This window comes from Artemia sp. Qi Xiang Cuo, chromosome 11, assembly GCF_049724085.1.
Source record: "Artemia sp. Qi Xiang Cuo chromosome 11, ASM4972408v1, whole genome shotgun sequence".
Lineage (NCBI taxonomy): Eukaryota > Metazoa > Arthropoda > Branchiopoda > Anostraca > Artemiidae > Artemia > Artemia sp. Qi Xiang Cuo.
The window spans coordinates 60,789,171-60,807,774 of NC_142804.1; the positions used below are offsets into that span (position 1 = coordinate 60,789,171).

At 36.2% G+C, this 18,604-nt stretch overlaps 1 protein-coding gene across 1 annotated transcript in view; it reads left to right on the top strand.

Annotated features, from left to right (window-relative positions):
- Nucleotides 1–16,364, top strand: part of LOC148947203 (uncharacterized) — a 180,266-nt gene extending 163,902 nt beyond the window's left edge. Inside the window, exons 12-14 of the mRNA XM_089096533.1 lie at nt 1,317–1,524; nt 8,835–9,100; nt 14,762–16,364. Of these exons, the coding sequence (XP_088952659.1) occupies nt 1,317–1,524; nt 8,835–9,100; nt 14,762–14,940 (653 nt within the window). The 3' untranslated portion in view covers nt 14,941–16,364. The remainder of the gene's footprint in view (nt 1–1,316; nt 1,525–8,834; nt 9,101–14,761) is intronic.
- The last annotated feature ends 2,240 nt before the right edge of the window (nt 16,365–18,604 follow it).

Here is an 18,604-nt window from a genome sequence, read left to right on the forward strand (position 1 = left end):
TACCGACTGGCCGAAAGCATTGAGGGCCGTCCCGCTACCCAAAAGCGTGACGCCCCTGCCAGCATTATGTTTTCTAGAGTCTTGTCCTAGTTGTGCATTATTAATCTGACATATTGTCACGGATATGTTGATAAACTTTCACTCCAAATTATTTCAAGAAATCACCATGATATTAGTTGCTTGCCTAAGTATTTCTTAGCCATTCAAGTATTTCTTCAAGTTAATTTTTTGCAAAAAGTTACCATTTTATGGAAATAAAAGAAAATTAGCACCCCAGCAAAAAGGAAAAATCCCTGGTCAAAAAGAAAATGCTAACCAGATAAGATAAGTGAAAGCACAGTTTTTCGCAAAGAAAGAGCACAAATCGTAAGTAAAAAGAGCTTAATTTGGCAAAAATATATGAAAAGCTCTTCGACCTTGGTGGCCGGCTGCCAACCTCGGTGAAAAAGTGTCAAAAGGCAGTGAACGTATCTCTTTGGTAACCCTGGTACAGGCTAGATAATGATGACAAAATACTTGTGAAAATGTTCTTTTTTGTATTTGTGGATGCCTGTCTATGTTAAAAAAAAAAAAAAAAAAAAAAAAAATGTTTTGATATAAAAATTCTTTTTGTGACCAAGTTTTCCAACGGCAGAATTAGTAGGTGTTGATTTTAGCTCAAAATTATTTGTCGCATATACTAACAAGACAGTTGAAAGACAATACTCTTTATTTTCTAATATTGTTTTTTTTTTCCTGAGTACTAAATTCGACGAGTACTTGTTTCTACTCTCTGTCATATTTCACTCTCCACCCCCCCCCCACCTCACCTCTCTCTTTCTCTCTTCTTTTCTTACAATAGACAATTCTTACAATGGTAGTACTTTTTAATATATATTTCCGTACGTTCTAAAAAAAAACTCTGGAAGACCTTTATTGCTGAAAGGTGATCTTGCTCTTCCGTACTGGGATAAACATGAAATATTAGAACAAGGAAGATACCATCAAACTTCCAATTCTTTCGCAGAGAAGCCCTTCTTGAATTTTTCCAATTAGTTTAGAAAGTACCTAGGTAGCATAAAGCATGGCATTTTTTTAAAAGAAGGAAAATTCCAAACACTACGAAAGAGCGCGAGAGAGCAGAAGAGCCGGACTAAGAGAGAATTCTTGGAAAGCGGAGAAAGGCTTCTCTATTTTCTTGGCCAGTACCACCTCCCCTCAAATATTCATGTCCATTTACATACCTGAGTAACGTATACAGGGTACTCATTTTCGTTTTTTTGATGAAGTGCCTTTTAAATGTCTAATAGATCGAATTACTGTTGTTTCTTAAGCAGGTATGTTACCTGTTCGGTGGATGGCACCAGAAAGTCTTGCCGATGGTTTATTCACACCAATGACAGATGTTTGGTCATATGGAGTACTCCTTTATGAAATTATTACGTTTGGTGGGTTTCCCTTCCAAGGACTGAGTAATAGCCAAGTACTGGAACATGTAAAGAATGGTCACACTCTCCCTATCCCAGCTGGTGTGAAGACACAACTGTAAGTTGTTCGCAACTCTTAACTATTTTACAACTATTAGGCTTTTTCAAAAGTTTTGTCTAATTTTTGTATCTTCTTCAAAGTGTAATATCTCACTGATTGCTTACGCAATTTAATCAATTACTTAACTCAACTACGCAATTATTTAACTCAATTACTAAGTAAGCGCCATTTAGTTCACTCCACTATTGCCAACGTAACGCAAGTTGATTAATTCCATAGACAAAAAATTGAATGCTCGAGATTGGATAAAGCCGACGAAGGCCTTTTTTGGCTCGTCCAGATTAGCAGAAGTTCTATCGTTGAGGAAGTTATCGAAGTGTTTCAAAAGATGATAGTCGATTTGCGAGAGGTCTGGGGAATATGGGGGAGAGACAGAACTTAAATGCTGAATAAGTTTGATTTTTGGACGGTAATTTGTGAAACGTGCGGGTAGCTGTTGTCGTAAAGCAGGATCGGACCTCTCCTGTTGACCAGAGCCAGCTGCTCCTTACCCATTTTTCGGTCCATTTCATCAATTTACTCACAATACGACTCTTCTGTGATGGTTTGGCCTGGTTACAGAAACTCTTTGTGAGTCATACCAGCTGCTGACCAGCATATAGTAATCATGGCCTTTTTTGGCGGGTTATAATCTTCGGAAAGGGCCTGGGTGGCTCATCGGTGTACAACAACCGTTCTGTACGTCTTCGGTTTTAAAAGATCCACTTATCATCACACGTGACGATCCAATTAAAAAAGGATCGTTTTAGTTACGCAAAAGCAAAGAAGAAAAGACCTTAAGTGTGACAATTTCTGTCGATTGTTCAAAATCATGGGGCATCCACTTTCGAGATTTTTTTTCACCTTAAAATATACGACACATGACATTAAGACGGACATGAGGTTAAAACCAGACATGACATCACAAAACGGATTTGACATGAAAACGGACGTAACTTTTGAAACAACCAAATAAAAAACCGTGCTAATGCATCACAAGGCAGTATACCAATTAAGTGGGATTCCAAGGGGGAGGGAGGGGTAATTGACCTCATATATTTGATAAATGTATTCTGGGTTTCTTATGAAACAAGGGAAGAGAAAGGAATACCCCCTCCCTCCATCCCGAGTTCTCAAAAACACTTTTTTGTGTATCTTCATTATAAAAAAAGAGAACAAGAAAAAAATCATTGACCCTCCCTCTACATTTTCATAAATTAGAGCCCCTGCCAGTTTATGGCATCTAAAATGCCAGTGCGTCACTTTGGTAAGTCAAAAACGCTTACTAAAATTTCAAGTAATACATTTCAAACTAAGTAAAATACTAAAATATGTAAAATACACAAACTTGAGATTGGAAAATTTTCACTTTCTATGTAAACAATATTGCTGTCTGATTTTCAGTTGCCCCAAAGTCGGTGCTTCGGTACACGGGTCAGGCGTCTATGGACCTAAGGCTAGGACAGCATTTAATCTACCAGAAACCATTATAAACCCCAAAAGACGAGTTTTAATCTATAATAATCTATCTATATTGGAAGACGAAAAGCGCAGCAGAAATTTATAAACTGTCGACCGTCAAAATCCTTTTGCTGTACAAAATATTAGATGGACGTCCATAAAAATTGCTTGATGGTCCTTTATATTGGTTAATTTATCAATGACCTGAGAAGTGCTTTAAAGGTTTTAAATATTCTGCCAGATTTATTCTCAACTTTGTCGCGGAAGATCGGGAAACTTTGCATTTAATTGACCATCCCATTATCAGATTTCAAATTGAATCCTCGAATCGAAAGTTCTAAAACAGAGCAAGATTATTGAAGTACTGAGGACAATTAAAATAAATATCCCCCCCCCGGACCTATCTTAGATATATTCTTACCTCGAACCAGCGATTTTATAAGATTTTTTTAATTTTTTTCAATTATTGGGAAAGTATCATATTTTCTTCAGTGTTGCCACGTTGAACCGTTAAATAAAATAAGCAGATCTAATTTACTAGATTTTGACAATTCAAATGTTAACAGACCGTTGATTCCAAAAGAGAGTCACACCTTCAAAGGAAAGTTAAGGCTTCTGATTGGTGTCATACTTTTTAGCTTATTTTTGTTGATTTGTTCATGTACGCTTCTTTATTCAATTTGAAGCCTGCAACTACCAAAAACTACAAAACCGTGCATGGAGATCTTTTAATATATATATATATATATATATATATATATATATATATATATATATATATATATATATATATATATATATATATATATATATATATATATATATATATATATATATATATATATATATATATATATATATATATATATATATATATATATATATATATATATATATATATATATATATATATATATATATATATATACAATATATATATATATATATATATATATATATATATATATATATATATATATATATATATATATATATATATATATATATATATATATATATATATACTTTACTTACTTACTTACTTAAAGCTCTTGCTCGGCAGCGTCACCAGCGTAGAGGGAACCAGTCGTCAGTGCCGTCAGTCTTCTCCAGAGTGGTCGGTTCAGGGTGAGGGTTGTCGCTTCAGCCGGACTGATGTTTCTGGAGGCGAGCCGATCACGGATGACGTCCGCCCATCTGGTGCGTGTTCTTCCCCTAGGACGCCTCCAGCCGTTTGCAGCTGGGTCGAAATCGAAGATGAGCCGGGCGGGTGTTTGGGCAGGCAGACGGAGCAGATGACCATACCAACGCAGCGAGCGAGACTCAAGCTGATCGGACAGGGGTGGGAGTTTGAAGGACCTGAGGATTTCCGAATTTCGTACCCTGTCGGGCCATCGGGAGCGTTCGATTTTTCGGAGGTGTTTCGTCTGGATGGCATCTACCTTCAGCGTCTGTGTCTGATTCAGTCTCGGCAGAATAGAGCATAACGCTGGCAACCGAAGCAGAATATATTCAAGCTTTGGTGAGGCAGCTGATCTGGGTTTTATTGAAGACAGTTTTTAGAAGGCGACTGAAGACAGAGTTTGCTTTTACTGCTCTTGCTGACATTTCGGCATCTAGTCTTCTGTTTGAGCAGACAATGGAACCAAGGTAGGTAAACTGCTTGACTACCTCTACAGTCTGGCCACAAATTTCCACAGATGACAGGGGGTTGGACGGCGTTTTCTCAACGGGCATTATCTTGGTCGTCGACCAATTTATTTTCAGACCGAGTTTCTCAGCGGCAGAGGCCAGTGTTTCCAGTGTAGTTTTGAGGTCACTAATGTTTTCGCATATTAGCGCCACGTCGTCGGCAAAGTCGACGTCTGAAAGAACTATTCCAGCAAAGTCTATGCCAAACGGCTGCACCTGCTGTGTTTTATTCAGGATATGGTCTATTACACAGTTGAAGAGCTCAGGTGCAACGTCACATGCTTGCCGGACACCATTTTTAATTTTGAAATATCCAGAAGGCCGTCCATTTACGATCACCGCACTTTCAATGTTATTATACAGCTCTTTGAGGAGACGGACGATTTTCGTGGGTACGCCAGCAGACTGGAGGATTAGCCATAGTGACTGCCTTTCGACAGTGTCGAAGGCAGATCGAAAATTGACAAAGGCAATGTACGCCTTCCTCTTATATTCAAAAGTTTTCTCTACTAGCTGTCTAATCGTATGAATTTGCTCGGTGGTGGATCTTCCTGGCATGAAGCCAGCTTGCTGGGGGCGACGCAGGTCATGGAGGTATCGTGTTGCCCGTTTGAGCAGCAGCATAGCGAAGAGCTTTCCAGGAACTGAGAGTAAAGTTATGCCACGATAATTGCTACATTCTGCTTTGCTCCCCTTCCTCTTCTAGATTGGCACAAGTAGGCCCTTCTTCCAGTCTGAGGGGATTTTTTCAGAGTGCCACACAAGGTTAAACAGCATTTGTAGCCAGAGGATTATGGCTGGACCCCCATTTTTAAGGGATTCCGATGTTAGGCCACATATTCCTGGCGCTTTGTTATTCTTTAGCTTGCGGGTGGCAGCTTTTATCTCCTCCGCTGTAAATTCAGGATCATCAGGAGCAGGTATGGTAGTAGCCGCAGCAGCCGCTAGCTCATGGTCCATCTGGTCTGGTGGATCTGAGTTGAGCAGTTTCTTAAAGTGGTCCTCCCACTGGCGGAGGCATTGTGATTGGTCGTATATATTCTCACCGCTACCGCTTCGAAGGTATGACGTAGTTTGAGTGTGCTGACCTGACAGCTCACGAAGAATCTTGTAGGTGGCTCCACTGTCCTTTTTCTTGGCGGCCTCTTGCAGTTCGGATGCCTTGCTGTCAATAAAAGCCTTGCAGTCTTTATGCAGCATGGAATTGCGCTCTTTGTTTAGCAGTCTGTATGTAGCCATGTCCCCGCCAAGACGTGCTTCTCGCCTGAGCTCTATGGTGGCAAGGGAGTGATTACTGATCCAGTCCTTTTTCTTCCGTTGCCTCATTCCAACAACGTCAGTTGCTGCCGTAAGAGTGTTCTCTTTGAAGGACTTCCATGCAACTTCACTATCATTACATTGGCCAAGGACCTCAAATCTGTTGGATATCTCCACATGGTACCGCTCAGCCAGAGCGGGGTCCTGTTGGATGCGACCGGCATCAATTTTCCAAGAAGACTGGCTGTTCTTCGCCACGGTAGGTGCGGGAATTCTGGACAGACGACAGCCATCGTCGACGTACGATGATGTAGTCGAGCATATATATATATATATATATATATATATATATGCTCGACTATATATATATATATATATATATATATATATATATATATATATATATATATATATATATATATATATAGAAAATTTGGCTGATTTTCAAAAAAAGGGGGAAAGACCCCCTAAAAATTATAGAACCTTAATGAAAATCACACCATCATATTCAGCGTATCAGAGAACCCTACGGGCTGTCCCCTCCTCAACGCCTCGCTCTTTACGCTAAAGTTTGACTCTGTCTCACAACTTTATTTTTTAAAACAATAAAAAACTTTAGCGTAAAGAGCGAAGCGTTGAGGAGCCCCTTTCATATACGGAAAAATTTCTGTTCGTTTTTAAGTTTTAATGTCGCTCCTTACTTTCAGTTTAAAAAACTTGTTTTTTTTATTTAATCATTATACAAAGCCGGACCAAGATGCAAGTGCTCCGGAGAACGTAAAAGCATAAGCGACATTAGATTTTTCCGCGGGTAGACAAGTCAGATTTCTCTTGAACGTGAAACTTGGCCTTCACCTTTGTAACACTAAATTTTAAAGAATCTAATTTTGCATTAATTTATTCTGATACATACATAAAAATCAGTAATTAGTAGGGTAATGCTATTATTAGATGTTTTTAGAAATTATAAGTTAGGTGACATTGGGTAATGAAAAGATTGATCAGGTGGGCAGCTTCACTTACCTTGGTAGTATTATTACTGGTGGGAGCAGTGAAGATGTTAAGAGTAGAATAGCCAAGGTTCAGTGTGTTTTTTCACAGTTAAAAAAAGTTTGGAAGAATACGAAGATAAGTCTGCAAACCAAGATTAGAATATTAGAAGCTACAGTGATGACAGGGATTATATAGGGTTCTAAAGTATGGGTCCTCCGAAAAGCGGATGAATATTTGTTAAACGTTTTCCAGAGAAATTGCTTAAGGATCGTTCTGGGTACCCGGCTGACTGACTCAATTATTTCAAACAATAAGCTATACGAAAAATGTGGCTCAATACCCGTCTCTAGGGCTATAATGAAAAAAAGGTTGAGGTGGCTAGGACAGGTATTGTAGATGAAGGATGACAAATTTCCGAAGATTGTTCTTTTAGGCGAACCGTCTAGGGCTAAACGGAAAACAGGTCATCCTCATCTAGGATTGGAGGACGTAATAAAGAAAAATTTAAAGGAAATGGGAACTTCATGGGAGGGTGTAAAAAGGGAGGCTTTGAATAGATTGGGATGGAGGAGGAGCGTCGGTAGCTGTGTTGGCCTCAGGCGGCTTGGTGCTGCGGTGAGTTGTTAGCAGTAATAGTAGTAGTTTTAAAGTCTCGAGTTGGTTTCAAAGGCATTTTGAGAAAGTTTCTGCCAAAATGCGTGTTCCAGGGTAATATACATTGAAAGGTTGATAGACGAGGATATGAGCGGAGCTTTTATACCTGCTAAGACTGCAGTAGCCAAATACTACTGAGTCTTGATTATACTGTTTATAATTTATATACAATGGTCAGAATGAATGTTTTCAAGAGCTAACAGAAAACCATTGCTAAAAATTTGCTGGAGCAATGGAGAAGGTGAAAATATATCTTAAATTTGATTGCCAGTAGCCTATGGGCGTAAATATTCTGATTTTGTGGACTATGAAGAAATACACCCTTAAAATTTGAATCGAAACAATATTTTATCCACTTTTATACACGAATAATATTTAAAGGAAAATTAAATAGCTAAAATAAAATTGAATAAATACTAGAATTAGCGATTGAAATAACCAAAAAGAAAGAAATTTAAATTGTTTGATTTTGAATTTTAAGATTTTTCGGAATATAATTTTCAATTGGATTATTGGATGCTAGATTAAAACGGCAAAATTTTCTATGCCTTGTCGGTGGGTGTTTCCCCATTCTTTCGAAAATAAGGCAAATTTTCTCAGGCTCGTATCTTTTGAAGGGTAAGACTAAACTTGATGAAACTTATATATTTGAAATCAACATAAAAATCCGATTTTCTTTTGATGTATCTCTTGGTATCAAAATTTCGTTTTTTAGAGTTTTGGTTACTATTAAGCTGGGTCGCTCCTTACTTACAGTTCGTTAACACGAACTGTTTGACAATTCTTTTTCCGTCAGGCGAACATCTAAAATAAATAAAAAACAGTCTTACAATGTAGGCAACGTTTAGCCTGTCACCCGCAAGGCGGGGGGAATGTGGTTAGATGTATGCTTAAACCTCACTAATAATCATTTTTTCAATGGCAGAAAAACAATGACATTTTGTCTGATAACAAATAAAAACTATGACACTTTGCTCGATGACAAATAAAAATGATGACCATTTTTTCTATGACAATAAAAAACATTGAAAGTCTATCCGATGACGAGAGAAAATAATGACAGTTTTCTAATGGCAGAAAAAACTGATGACACGTTGTCCTATGACAGTCTTGATAACGACAGAAAAATTTGTAGCAAAAAGAACGATGACCAAAGAAACTTATGGAAAATTGTCGTAGAGCCTCTAAAATAAATTAATAAAAAAAACAGTCTTACAATGTAGGCAATGTTTAGAATTTTCTTGTAAAAGCAAATTATTCTTTTGTTTTAGTGAAACACTGTTAAAAAGCTGCTGGAATAGGACTCCTTCACTGCGTCCACAAGCATCAGAAATAGTTGAGCTTCTTGCAAACAACCAAAGGCTAATACAACCCTGTCTTGGTATCCCAATGAGTTCTGTACAAATAGAGGGTACCAACTCGCTAGAGATGCATCTAGATCGACGCTTGCGAAACAATTCTTTTGTCACCAGACGCAAATCTACCTCCATTGAAACAAGTGTTGTATATACTGATAATAATGGCCATACTGTAGAAGGTGAGACAAATATTGGGAATTAACGGAACTGAACCTATGTAGCATCAACACAACTAGCGAACCAGCTATAATTAGCTCCCCATTTTTTCACCATCATCTAAAAAAACTTAACCAGTAGGCCTACTAGTAACCACTACCAGTACTTAACCAGTTAGGATTAGTTCCCCATTTCTTCACCATCATCAATATTTATAAAAAGTTTAAGCGGTTATTTTACACTTTATGAAGAAAAATTGAGGTTCAAAGCTCATTGCAGGGTAACAACACTCTCTCGTGCCGTTTTATTCCAGCGAAGGTGAGGAAAAATGAGCTGACAATTCCTTTACTTCGACGAAAAATTGATGTTGATGTTTGGTGGTGGACAGAATAGTTTTCACTTAGTATAGAGCTGCGTGTCCCTCAAGAAATCAACATTTTTGCCAGTTCATTTCATATATGCCAGGTCATTTTATTGGATAAAATTGCGAAAGGCCAAAGTCAGTCTAATTTGAAATTTCTTGTACTTTCGTCCGAGAATCAAAAGGAATATTGGGGTAGTCGTCTCGTATCCTTTCTACCATGGGTAACCCTGTAGCCCTCCCTCCATCCACACTGTATCAAATCAGAGTTCTGTTTGATCAGATCAAACAGAGCATTCGTAAGTTTATCAGGTAAACAGACTGAATAACATTCATTTTGAACAGATTTTTTTTTATCATAACCGTAAAAAAAGAACAAAATTGATCAAAATGCTAGTCGATTTTACAGAATGTATTTTTTTTAAATACATTAGCTATTTTTCAGTATTTTTACTTTCAATTACTTTCCCTTCAAAAAGTATTGAAAACTGATGCCTATATAAAGCTTTCAGTTACTTTTCCTTACAATTTTTCAATTTTTTCAAAGCTTTCAATTTTTTTATTACTTTTTACTTTCAATTACTTTTCCTTCACAAAGTATTGAAAACATTTTTTCAATTACATTTTACTTTCAATTACTTTTCCTTCACAAAGTATTGAAAACTGATGCCTAAATAAAGCTTTCAATTACTTTTACTTTCAATTTTTATTTTTTTAAAGCTTAAAATTTTTTCAATTACTTGTTAATTTCAATTAATTTTCCTTCACAAAGTATTGAAAATTGATGCCTAAATAAAGCTATCAACTACTTTTCTTTTCAATTTTTCAATTTTTTCAAAGCTTTCAATTTTTTCAATTACTTTTTAATTTTAGTTATACTTTTCCTTCACACAGTATTGAAAACTAATGCCTAAATAAAGCTTTTAAAGCGTCAATTGGCAAATACAGAATCAAACTTTCTATTTTAGCAGCAAATGACGCACCTCCCTACAGGGAGGCCTCCTTGTAGGAAGATTTCTACAGGGAGGTGTCACGACAGGCCAGGGGGAAGTGTCAGGCCAGGGAAGTGACAAGCTAACTCTTATTCGTATTAATTCATGTTATTTTAACAATTTCATGGAACGGAGCTAAATTAAGGTCTTGAGAGTTTTGCTATTCAAAGATGTAACATTTACATGGGGATGGGGTGCCTTAGAAATTAGCTTTTAAGGCATGAGTGATCTTCGAAATCCTTAAACATCTTTTCCTAGAAAAATTTATGTGAGAAATTCTCACTAACATTTGCTAAGATTTCAACGGAAACTGTTTTGATAACTTAATAAATTCAGTAAACAAGAAAGAACTTGCAAGTGTTTTACATCTATTTTTTAGTCATCTGAAATGAATTCATATACTATTTCAAAGGAATATTAAATAGTCAGGGGACGGCTAATATTAACTATCTTACTTAGACGTTTATAAACAATTATAAAAACTTTTTTTTACCATGCATAAATTTACATATAGAAGTAGAACTCAAATTTTTGCCTATCTATTTTTTTTTTTACCCTCAGATTTGACCCTCACGATGGACCAAAATTAATATTACTTTTTTAAGAGTTGCATTGCCGAACTTGAAGGTCGTGAATGCTTGATAGATTCAATGTTGAAATTTCGCTATTCAGTGTCTAAATGCTCGAGTGTGACCATGACTAAGAGGCTTAAAAACCTATATACATCCCCCCCACTTCATTCATAGCTTAGCTTTACTCCTTGCTGTCTTCCATGCAAGTTATCATTTCCTTCAAAACTTATCCGTCCTTAGCTTGTAACTTGCCGCCGTTTTATACATTCTTTCTTTTAAGATGTTGTACCTTGGGTCATATTAAGCCTGATAAATATTGTGTCGTCTAATAAGGACCAAAATTCCTAGTTTTATGGGGAAAATCTCTAAAATCACTGTATTTAGGAGGAGGGCTGGGTAGGAGAAAGCGGGTCCAACGAGCCTTTTCATGAATACTTTTATTCTTTATTAAATTCAACTTTAGTTTATCCTTGACTCTTTGTTTGATTTGCTTGACGATTCTCATTATATCTGCTTGGCGATTCCAATTGACCTTCGCAACCAGTCAAGCCTGGTTGATGATGTAATGACAGTCTCCTGAGACACCTCAAGCCTGAAATTTCTACCCATTATATCTGGTTGACAATGGAATGATCTCCCAGTTCACCGCCATAAACAGTTGAGTCTGATTGACGACGGAGCGGCAGACTTCTGAGAGACTTCAGGGGTATAATTCCTACTCATTATAAACGGTTGACAACGGAAGGATAGTTCTTTTGACCGTCACAACTAGTTGAGCCGGGCTAACGACACGTGTCAGACTCCTTATCGACTTCTTGTGTATAGTCTTTATCCATTGTATCTGATTGACTAAGGAATGATATCCATTTTACCATCACGACCAGTAAAGTCTGGTTGACGATAGATTGACAGACTCCAAGATATTTCAGGGTATAATTCCTTTCCAGTATATCAGGTTAATGATTTGATAGTCCAGTTTACCGTCACAGCCAGTAAACCTGATTTACTATGAAGTGACAGACTATCCATTAAATCTGGTTCACGACAGAATTGTGGTCCAGCATTAAATTACCCTCTTGAATAACCAGTAGTGACCCCCTTTCCCATTCTTAATATAGTGACACTGTCAAATACTGTCAAAATGTCTTTCATAGGTGTACAAAAGCCTTAACCCATTGGGAAAGGAATTAGATTATTTTTCTCGGGAAAGGGACCAAAACATTTATTTTGATTAGGGTCTGTTTTTGAAAGGAGATTTTTTTTTTTTTTAATGTTAAAACTATTTCGGTCTCTGAAATAGAGATTATTTTCTAAGTGAAACCGGAATTATTCTTATTTCGAAGTTTGAAGTCATTAGAGTTAGACTTTTCCTGGAAAACTAGATTAGAGGAAAAAGATCAAAAGTTGAAATAACAACGCAATCAACTCCTTTTATGCCGCGTGATCCACTAGTCTTTGTTAAGTACACTCATCTTAGATGTTTTGAATTCTAAAATTGCTAAGAAATGTGCTTTTTGAATATACTGAGTAAAGTAAGTAAGTAAGTAAGTATGACGGCACTAGACCCTTAAGGTCCAAACCGGCGGTGCTGATCTCCGTTTCGTGGCCCTCAGTCAGGAAGTGCGATGGGGAGCTGGGGGCCAGCCATCCTGTGCTCTTGCACATCCTTCCTGCTTACCTTCTGCAGATTTCTCGAGGTACTCATTTAGAGCTGGGTTGACACTCGCTAAACTTACAGAGTCACGCCACTGACCTGCGTCCCAAAACCAAATAACTGGCCTCTCCAGGGAACGAACCCGTGCAGGGACAAAGAATTCTCAACCCAGCGCACGTCCGCTTAGCCAGGACGGCCTAAATATACTGAGTATGTTGTTTAAAAACTGAAGTGACATTTTATATGGATTTATCATTGTAAATTACAAACATTTTGCAATTTCATATAATTTTATTGTATATTTCTTTCCGTTTTTATGATTACAAGTATTGTAACTTCGCAATCTTCCACCATTTAATCATCCGTCGGGATTTTTACGTGTATTTTTCTTAAAGTTTAATCTATTTGTTTTACTGAACATTTTCGATTTCTTTCTTGAATTCTATGTGCACTATGTTATATTTTAATATCTCTTCCTCTTATTTTTAATTTTTCATTTCCGTTGTGTTCTTGTTCCCTTTGCTAATTTTGCAAAACAGGAGATAAATTTAATCCATAGCATTGTAAGTTTAACATAACGGCAACATCAATAAATAAGTAAGATTGAGGGCCCCGTTCCTTACACAGGAAGGGGGCCCTTGGGGCACGAGACCCCGTCAAAATCCTAAGAGTTTTTGAATTTTCTATTCAAATTATCAAGTAAATGTTGTCTATTGTTGGCCTCTCCCCCCAAAAAATGTTTATTATTGCCCCCTTCCCACCAAAAAAATCCTACGTATGTGATTGACTGAAAGTAAATCACTACAGACAGATCAACAGCATAATCAAGTTTTGAAGGGATTAGGTGACCCACTGGTACTTATTAAATGTGTCCATCTTGGAAAATGTTGGAAAGTTAGAAGTTAAAAAAAGTTGCACTTATAATGCACGTAAAATGAGGAAAGTTGCACTTCAAGAGCTCTATGATGGTATATTCCTTTCACTTGTTTTCTGCTGAAATTTCTTGAACGTTCCTTATTCTCAAACTTGGTGCCCGTTAAGTGTACAGTGACCAGCTACTTAATCTTGAATAACCGGAACAATTCCCATATTAATTCATAGCCTACATTTATGGCCGGGTTTGTCTTCTGCTATAGCAATCAGGAAAGTTGTACTTCTAGAGCTCTATGATGATATATTCTTTTCGCTCATTTTCTGCTGAAATTTTCCACGCGTTCTTTATTTTCAAACTTGGCGCCCGTTAAGCGTACAACAACCAACTGATTAATCTTAAATAAACTAGATAACTCCATATTAATACAGAGCCTAGATTTATGGCAGTGTTTGTCTTTTGCTAAAACAATCAGGAAAGTTGCACTTCTGGAGCGCCATGATGATATATTCCTTTCGCTCATTTTCTTCTAATTTTTCCCACCTGCTCCTTATTTTCAAGCTTGACGCCCGTTAAGTATACAGCAACCAACTACTTACCAACCTAAATAATTCTCACTTTAATTCTATGCCTAGATGTATGGCAGTGTTTGTCTTTTGCCAAATCAGTCGGGAAAGTTGCACTGCTAGGGTTCCATTGTGATATATACTTTTCGCTGAGTTTCTGCTTATTTTCCCTTATATTCCTTATTTTCAAACTTGGCACCCTTTAAGTGTAAAAGTACGTAACAGCATATGAAGGTCTTTTTCAATAAAAATCGAGTTCTGGCGTTCTTCTAATTTTTTTAAGACGTATATAACTGTGTACGTTTCCAATTTTCCAATTTAAAGAATTTTAATTCCAATTTTCCAATTTAAAGAATTTTAATTCCAATTTTCCAATTTAAAGATTCCGTTTTTAGTTCCCTTGGTACATTAAAGAAAAAAGCTAAAAAATAATTCCAACGGTACGGGGGAAGGGGGTGATAAGCTTTGGTAGTTTCCTTAGAGGGTTAAAAATTACAGGAAAATTATATTAAAGTAGTCATCAAGATTTAGTACGTTAGTTTTTTGTTGGTTTTGGGCATTTAAGGATATAGCTCGTGGCTCAAACGCATTGGATTTTGGCAAGATTATCGCTTCTAATGAGGAATTATGCTGCTTTTTTTAATATTTTGTTACCATATTTCTTTCAGTTGATGTTGCGGGTGACACCTACTTCAATGCCAATAGTAACGGCAGTGCCGTTGAACCTCTACTGCGAAATATCGGTGCCACTTATACACCACAATATATAACACTTCAACACACGCCAAGAGGTGACCTTGAACTTGATTGCTTAAGTGATAGATCACAGCAAGTTACACCAGTGTGATTAGTGCTATGGACCAATATAGAAAACTAGCATAAAGAACATAGCAAACTGAAGATGCCTGACCTTTATCGCCTGACCTCTAACAGGACTGAAAGACACCAGTGCTAATGTAGCGTTACCCAACCAAATTGGTACCAGTAAAGCGATAACCAAAGATTATATATAATAAAATGCGAAAGTGCCTATATCTTGATGTAAAAAGAAGAAAATAATAGCAGTCCAGTGGGGGGTTTTCATAGCTACTTTGCCAATTTTGTCGTATAAGGATACCTTTTTAATTATGAATATTTGCAATGAATTATGTACAAATGTAAATGTTCTAAGCACAGTTTATAGACAGTAAGCTTATCGCAGATCATTTCTGGTCTTCGTTCTCGGTGCGAACAAAAAGCTCCTCCCACTTATTTCTGCATTAGCTGGTTAGTCTGTTTTCGTCAATCACTGAGAAATGGTTACCAAGTGCATTATTCGTAATAGCGGGTTTCCACTTGTTTCCGATTAGATCACAGTCTGACTTGTCTACCCATGAAAAGATCTGACTTCGCTTATGTTTATATCTGCAAAAACGTTCTCCGGAGCACTCGCACTCCGGTCCGGGTTTTTATAATGGGTGAGATAGAGAATGATCATACTGGATAATTATATGAACTGTGGTTCTAAGCTTATGTTATACATTTTATTAAAAGCTTAATAATCCGGAAACTTAATTTATTTCTTTGAAAAAGTGTTTTACTCTGTGGTTGAGCATAAGTACATTTGATGCATAAGCCTTTAAAGATGGTATTTGACAATAGTGCACAACATGCACGTATTTATATTTGAATATTTGATTGTAAAGTTTGTACAGGGATGTTTTTTAGTTAAACAAGACAGAAAGGTTAGTAGAACACAACTATTTTTTCACTATTTTATTTGACTATTCTTTTTTACTTTTTTTTCTGACTTTGCTGTTACAATAATTTAGTAATGAAGATAACAGATTGGTGAAGGTCGTTCAACGACCAATAGTGTTCTTTTTATTCCTCTTTAGCATTTCATTAAGTATAATCTTTGGGTATAATCCAAATAAGTTTAATTAGCTTAATAAGTTTGTCAAGAAGCATAATTCTGGCACTATAACCGAGTTGAGAGCTACTAGATTGCATTGATGATTTTTATCTTGGAGGCTGGGTTGAGTTTCTAATCGTACTGGTTTTTTATGGTCTTTGAACTTGCGTGCCAGAGCACTTGAAGATCTGATTTAGTGCCATTGTGTATTTTTTGGTTGTGTTTTATTGTGCTTCGCGGTTGTGCTATGAAAAATGTTCCTACGTACAGTATGTGATTTATATACAGCGTTTGTTGAAAAGATTAGAAACAAATGTGAATATTATTTTTATTATTATGCGAAAAAAATAAATTAAATCAGTCGTAATATCTAAAAATTAAGTTATTTGTGAAACAAAGAAGGTAGTTTAACCTTTTTTTAGTATTCCTTTCAGGTTATATGGCTGGAAAACAAATCCATTCACAGTGTAAAAAAAAATCAAGTTAAAATATTCGCCTCTGCCTAGTTCAGAGTATAGCGAAACCACTGCAGACAAATTTTCTTGGTTTTACTTCCAATGCTCTATAGCTGTCAAAGTATATATTTTGGCTATGAGGTTAAAATCTGTTCAAAAAAAGGAGTCCTCGAAGATTATCATGTTCCTTTTTAAAGAAATTAGCCTCCCCTTAGCTTAGGACAAAATTATACCATTGCAGATATCCTGACAAAATGAAAATCCATTTTTCCATGGTTTTTATCGAATGAATAATAATTTCTTCTTAAAACACAAGAGTATACACCTAGATTGAGCAAAGTGACAAGCAAAGAAATAAGAGATGATAAAACATAGAGGGTATGCCTAAATTTACAACAACAAAAATACTAAGGATGTTATTTTTTATTTTTAAATTTAATAAAATTCATTTCAAACCTTGATCAATGTGTTTCATTTTGTGAAAAATCCTGATATCACTTAAACCGTTAAGGTATCTTTATTTTCTGATACTCGTACCAAACAGGAGCGAACCTCCTCCTTCAATAAAAGCAGCACTGCCCGAAGTTTTATGCGTATAAGAAACATATGATATAATTTCGTTTTTTGTGCTCTTATCTTTGATAGAGCCATTTTTTTAGATTTTTAGCCATTGTACTGTTGAGCAACGCTACTCCTTTCGTAGCTGCTTTTTCACGTGATCAGCAATCTGTGACTTCAAAGTAGTAAGATGTGCAAACTTGATGTTTCTCTGGTTATGAGAATCGTGAAGCGGGACAAAAAAGGGCCCGCAAAAGTTTATAAGTTTTCAAGAAAAAAAAGTAAAAAAAAAATTTCCCCATCTTGTACATTGTGCCAAAAAAAAATCCTAGCCGGGAAAGTAAACTTTTCCAAAGCAGTTATGTTTCGTACTCTTGCAGAACAATGAATTATCTCTCTGAGAATTTAAGAAGGAAATTCTAAATCTCTTTTAGATTTCTTTCTAATAACTCTAGAAAAAGCGAGCTCGAATGCCAAATTCCAATTTTTTGGATTGTTTTCAGAAGTTTATGATTTAATGCCCTTATGCATTTTAATAGAGAAGCACTATGAAAAGTAAGCGAGAAGATATAAACTTTCTTGTGTACAAAATTGCTTTGTTCACTAAGAAATAATAATTAAAGAAATAGTAAAAAGAAATAATAAGAAATATTTTCCAATATTGTCATGGCGCATGAAATTTCCTTGATATCCAAGAGGTCACGGTTTTTCTAATCCAACGCGTAATTTTTCCAACGCGTATTGACACAACTTGATCTTCTAAGAACTGTTGACATTGGTTTTCGAAAATAATTCTTCTCTGACTTTCTATTTTGAAGTTTTGATTCTGCGAATTCCCTACATATTATCAATCTAAAATGCCCTAGCTTTGAAGCTTAACTTTTGTGAAATTAAATAACTTTAAATACTGATAGAATTCCATATTATCTCCTCAAAACCTATGCAAAGCTTCCGTATCTCTCATAAGTTTTGCGAAATAATGCCATATCCTAATTTCAAAACACAGAAGTTCTTATTTTTTCCTCAAATGTTTGATTTTGATGTTCATTAGGCTTTGTATGTTTAATTCTATAGAAAATAAGCAAAAAGAAATGTATTCTTCCATATCCGAAAATGAGCTGCCTAATAAGAATAATTTCTAGAGGCAAGGGTGTCACGTATAGGATGAAGGGGGAACGCCCCCTCCAATATTTTCAGCCAGTCAGTAAAATAGTGGTGTGAAGCACTGATATATCACTAGCTCATTTTTTTATTGTTTAAATGGGATGACTGAAACAAACAAGAAAAATCAATGTGGAAGGAAGAACATCTGTCCCAGTCGGTAAAAAATTTAGTAATGTTAATACCAAAATCGCCCAATCAGGTGATCTTGATTTCAAAAGAGAAGTTCCGACTTGTTTTCGGTTATTTTAAACCTATAATACCATAGAAAGTACGTCAGAATACATGCACTCTTGTATATCAAAAAACAAACCAGACACTTAGAAATAAAAATTTTGACAATGGGTCACTTCACGGATGCTCATTAACCGTAGTAAGTAGTGCACAGTCTCAATACAAGTAAAAACAAAAATGATGCGGATACAGAGTATGGCGATTACTTC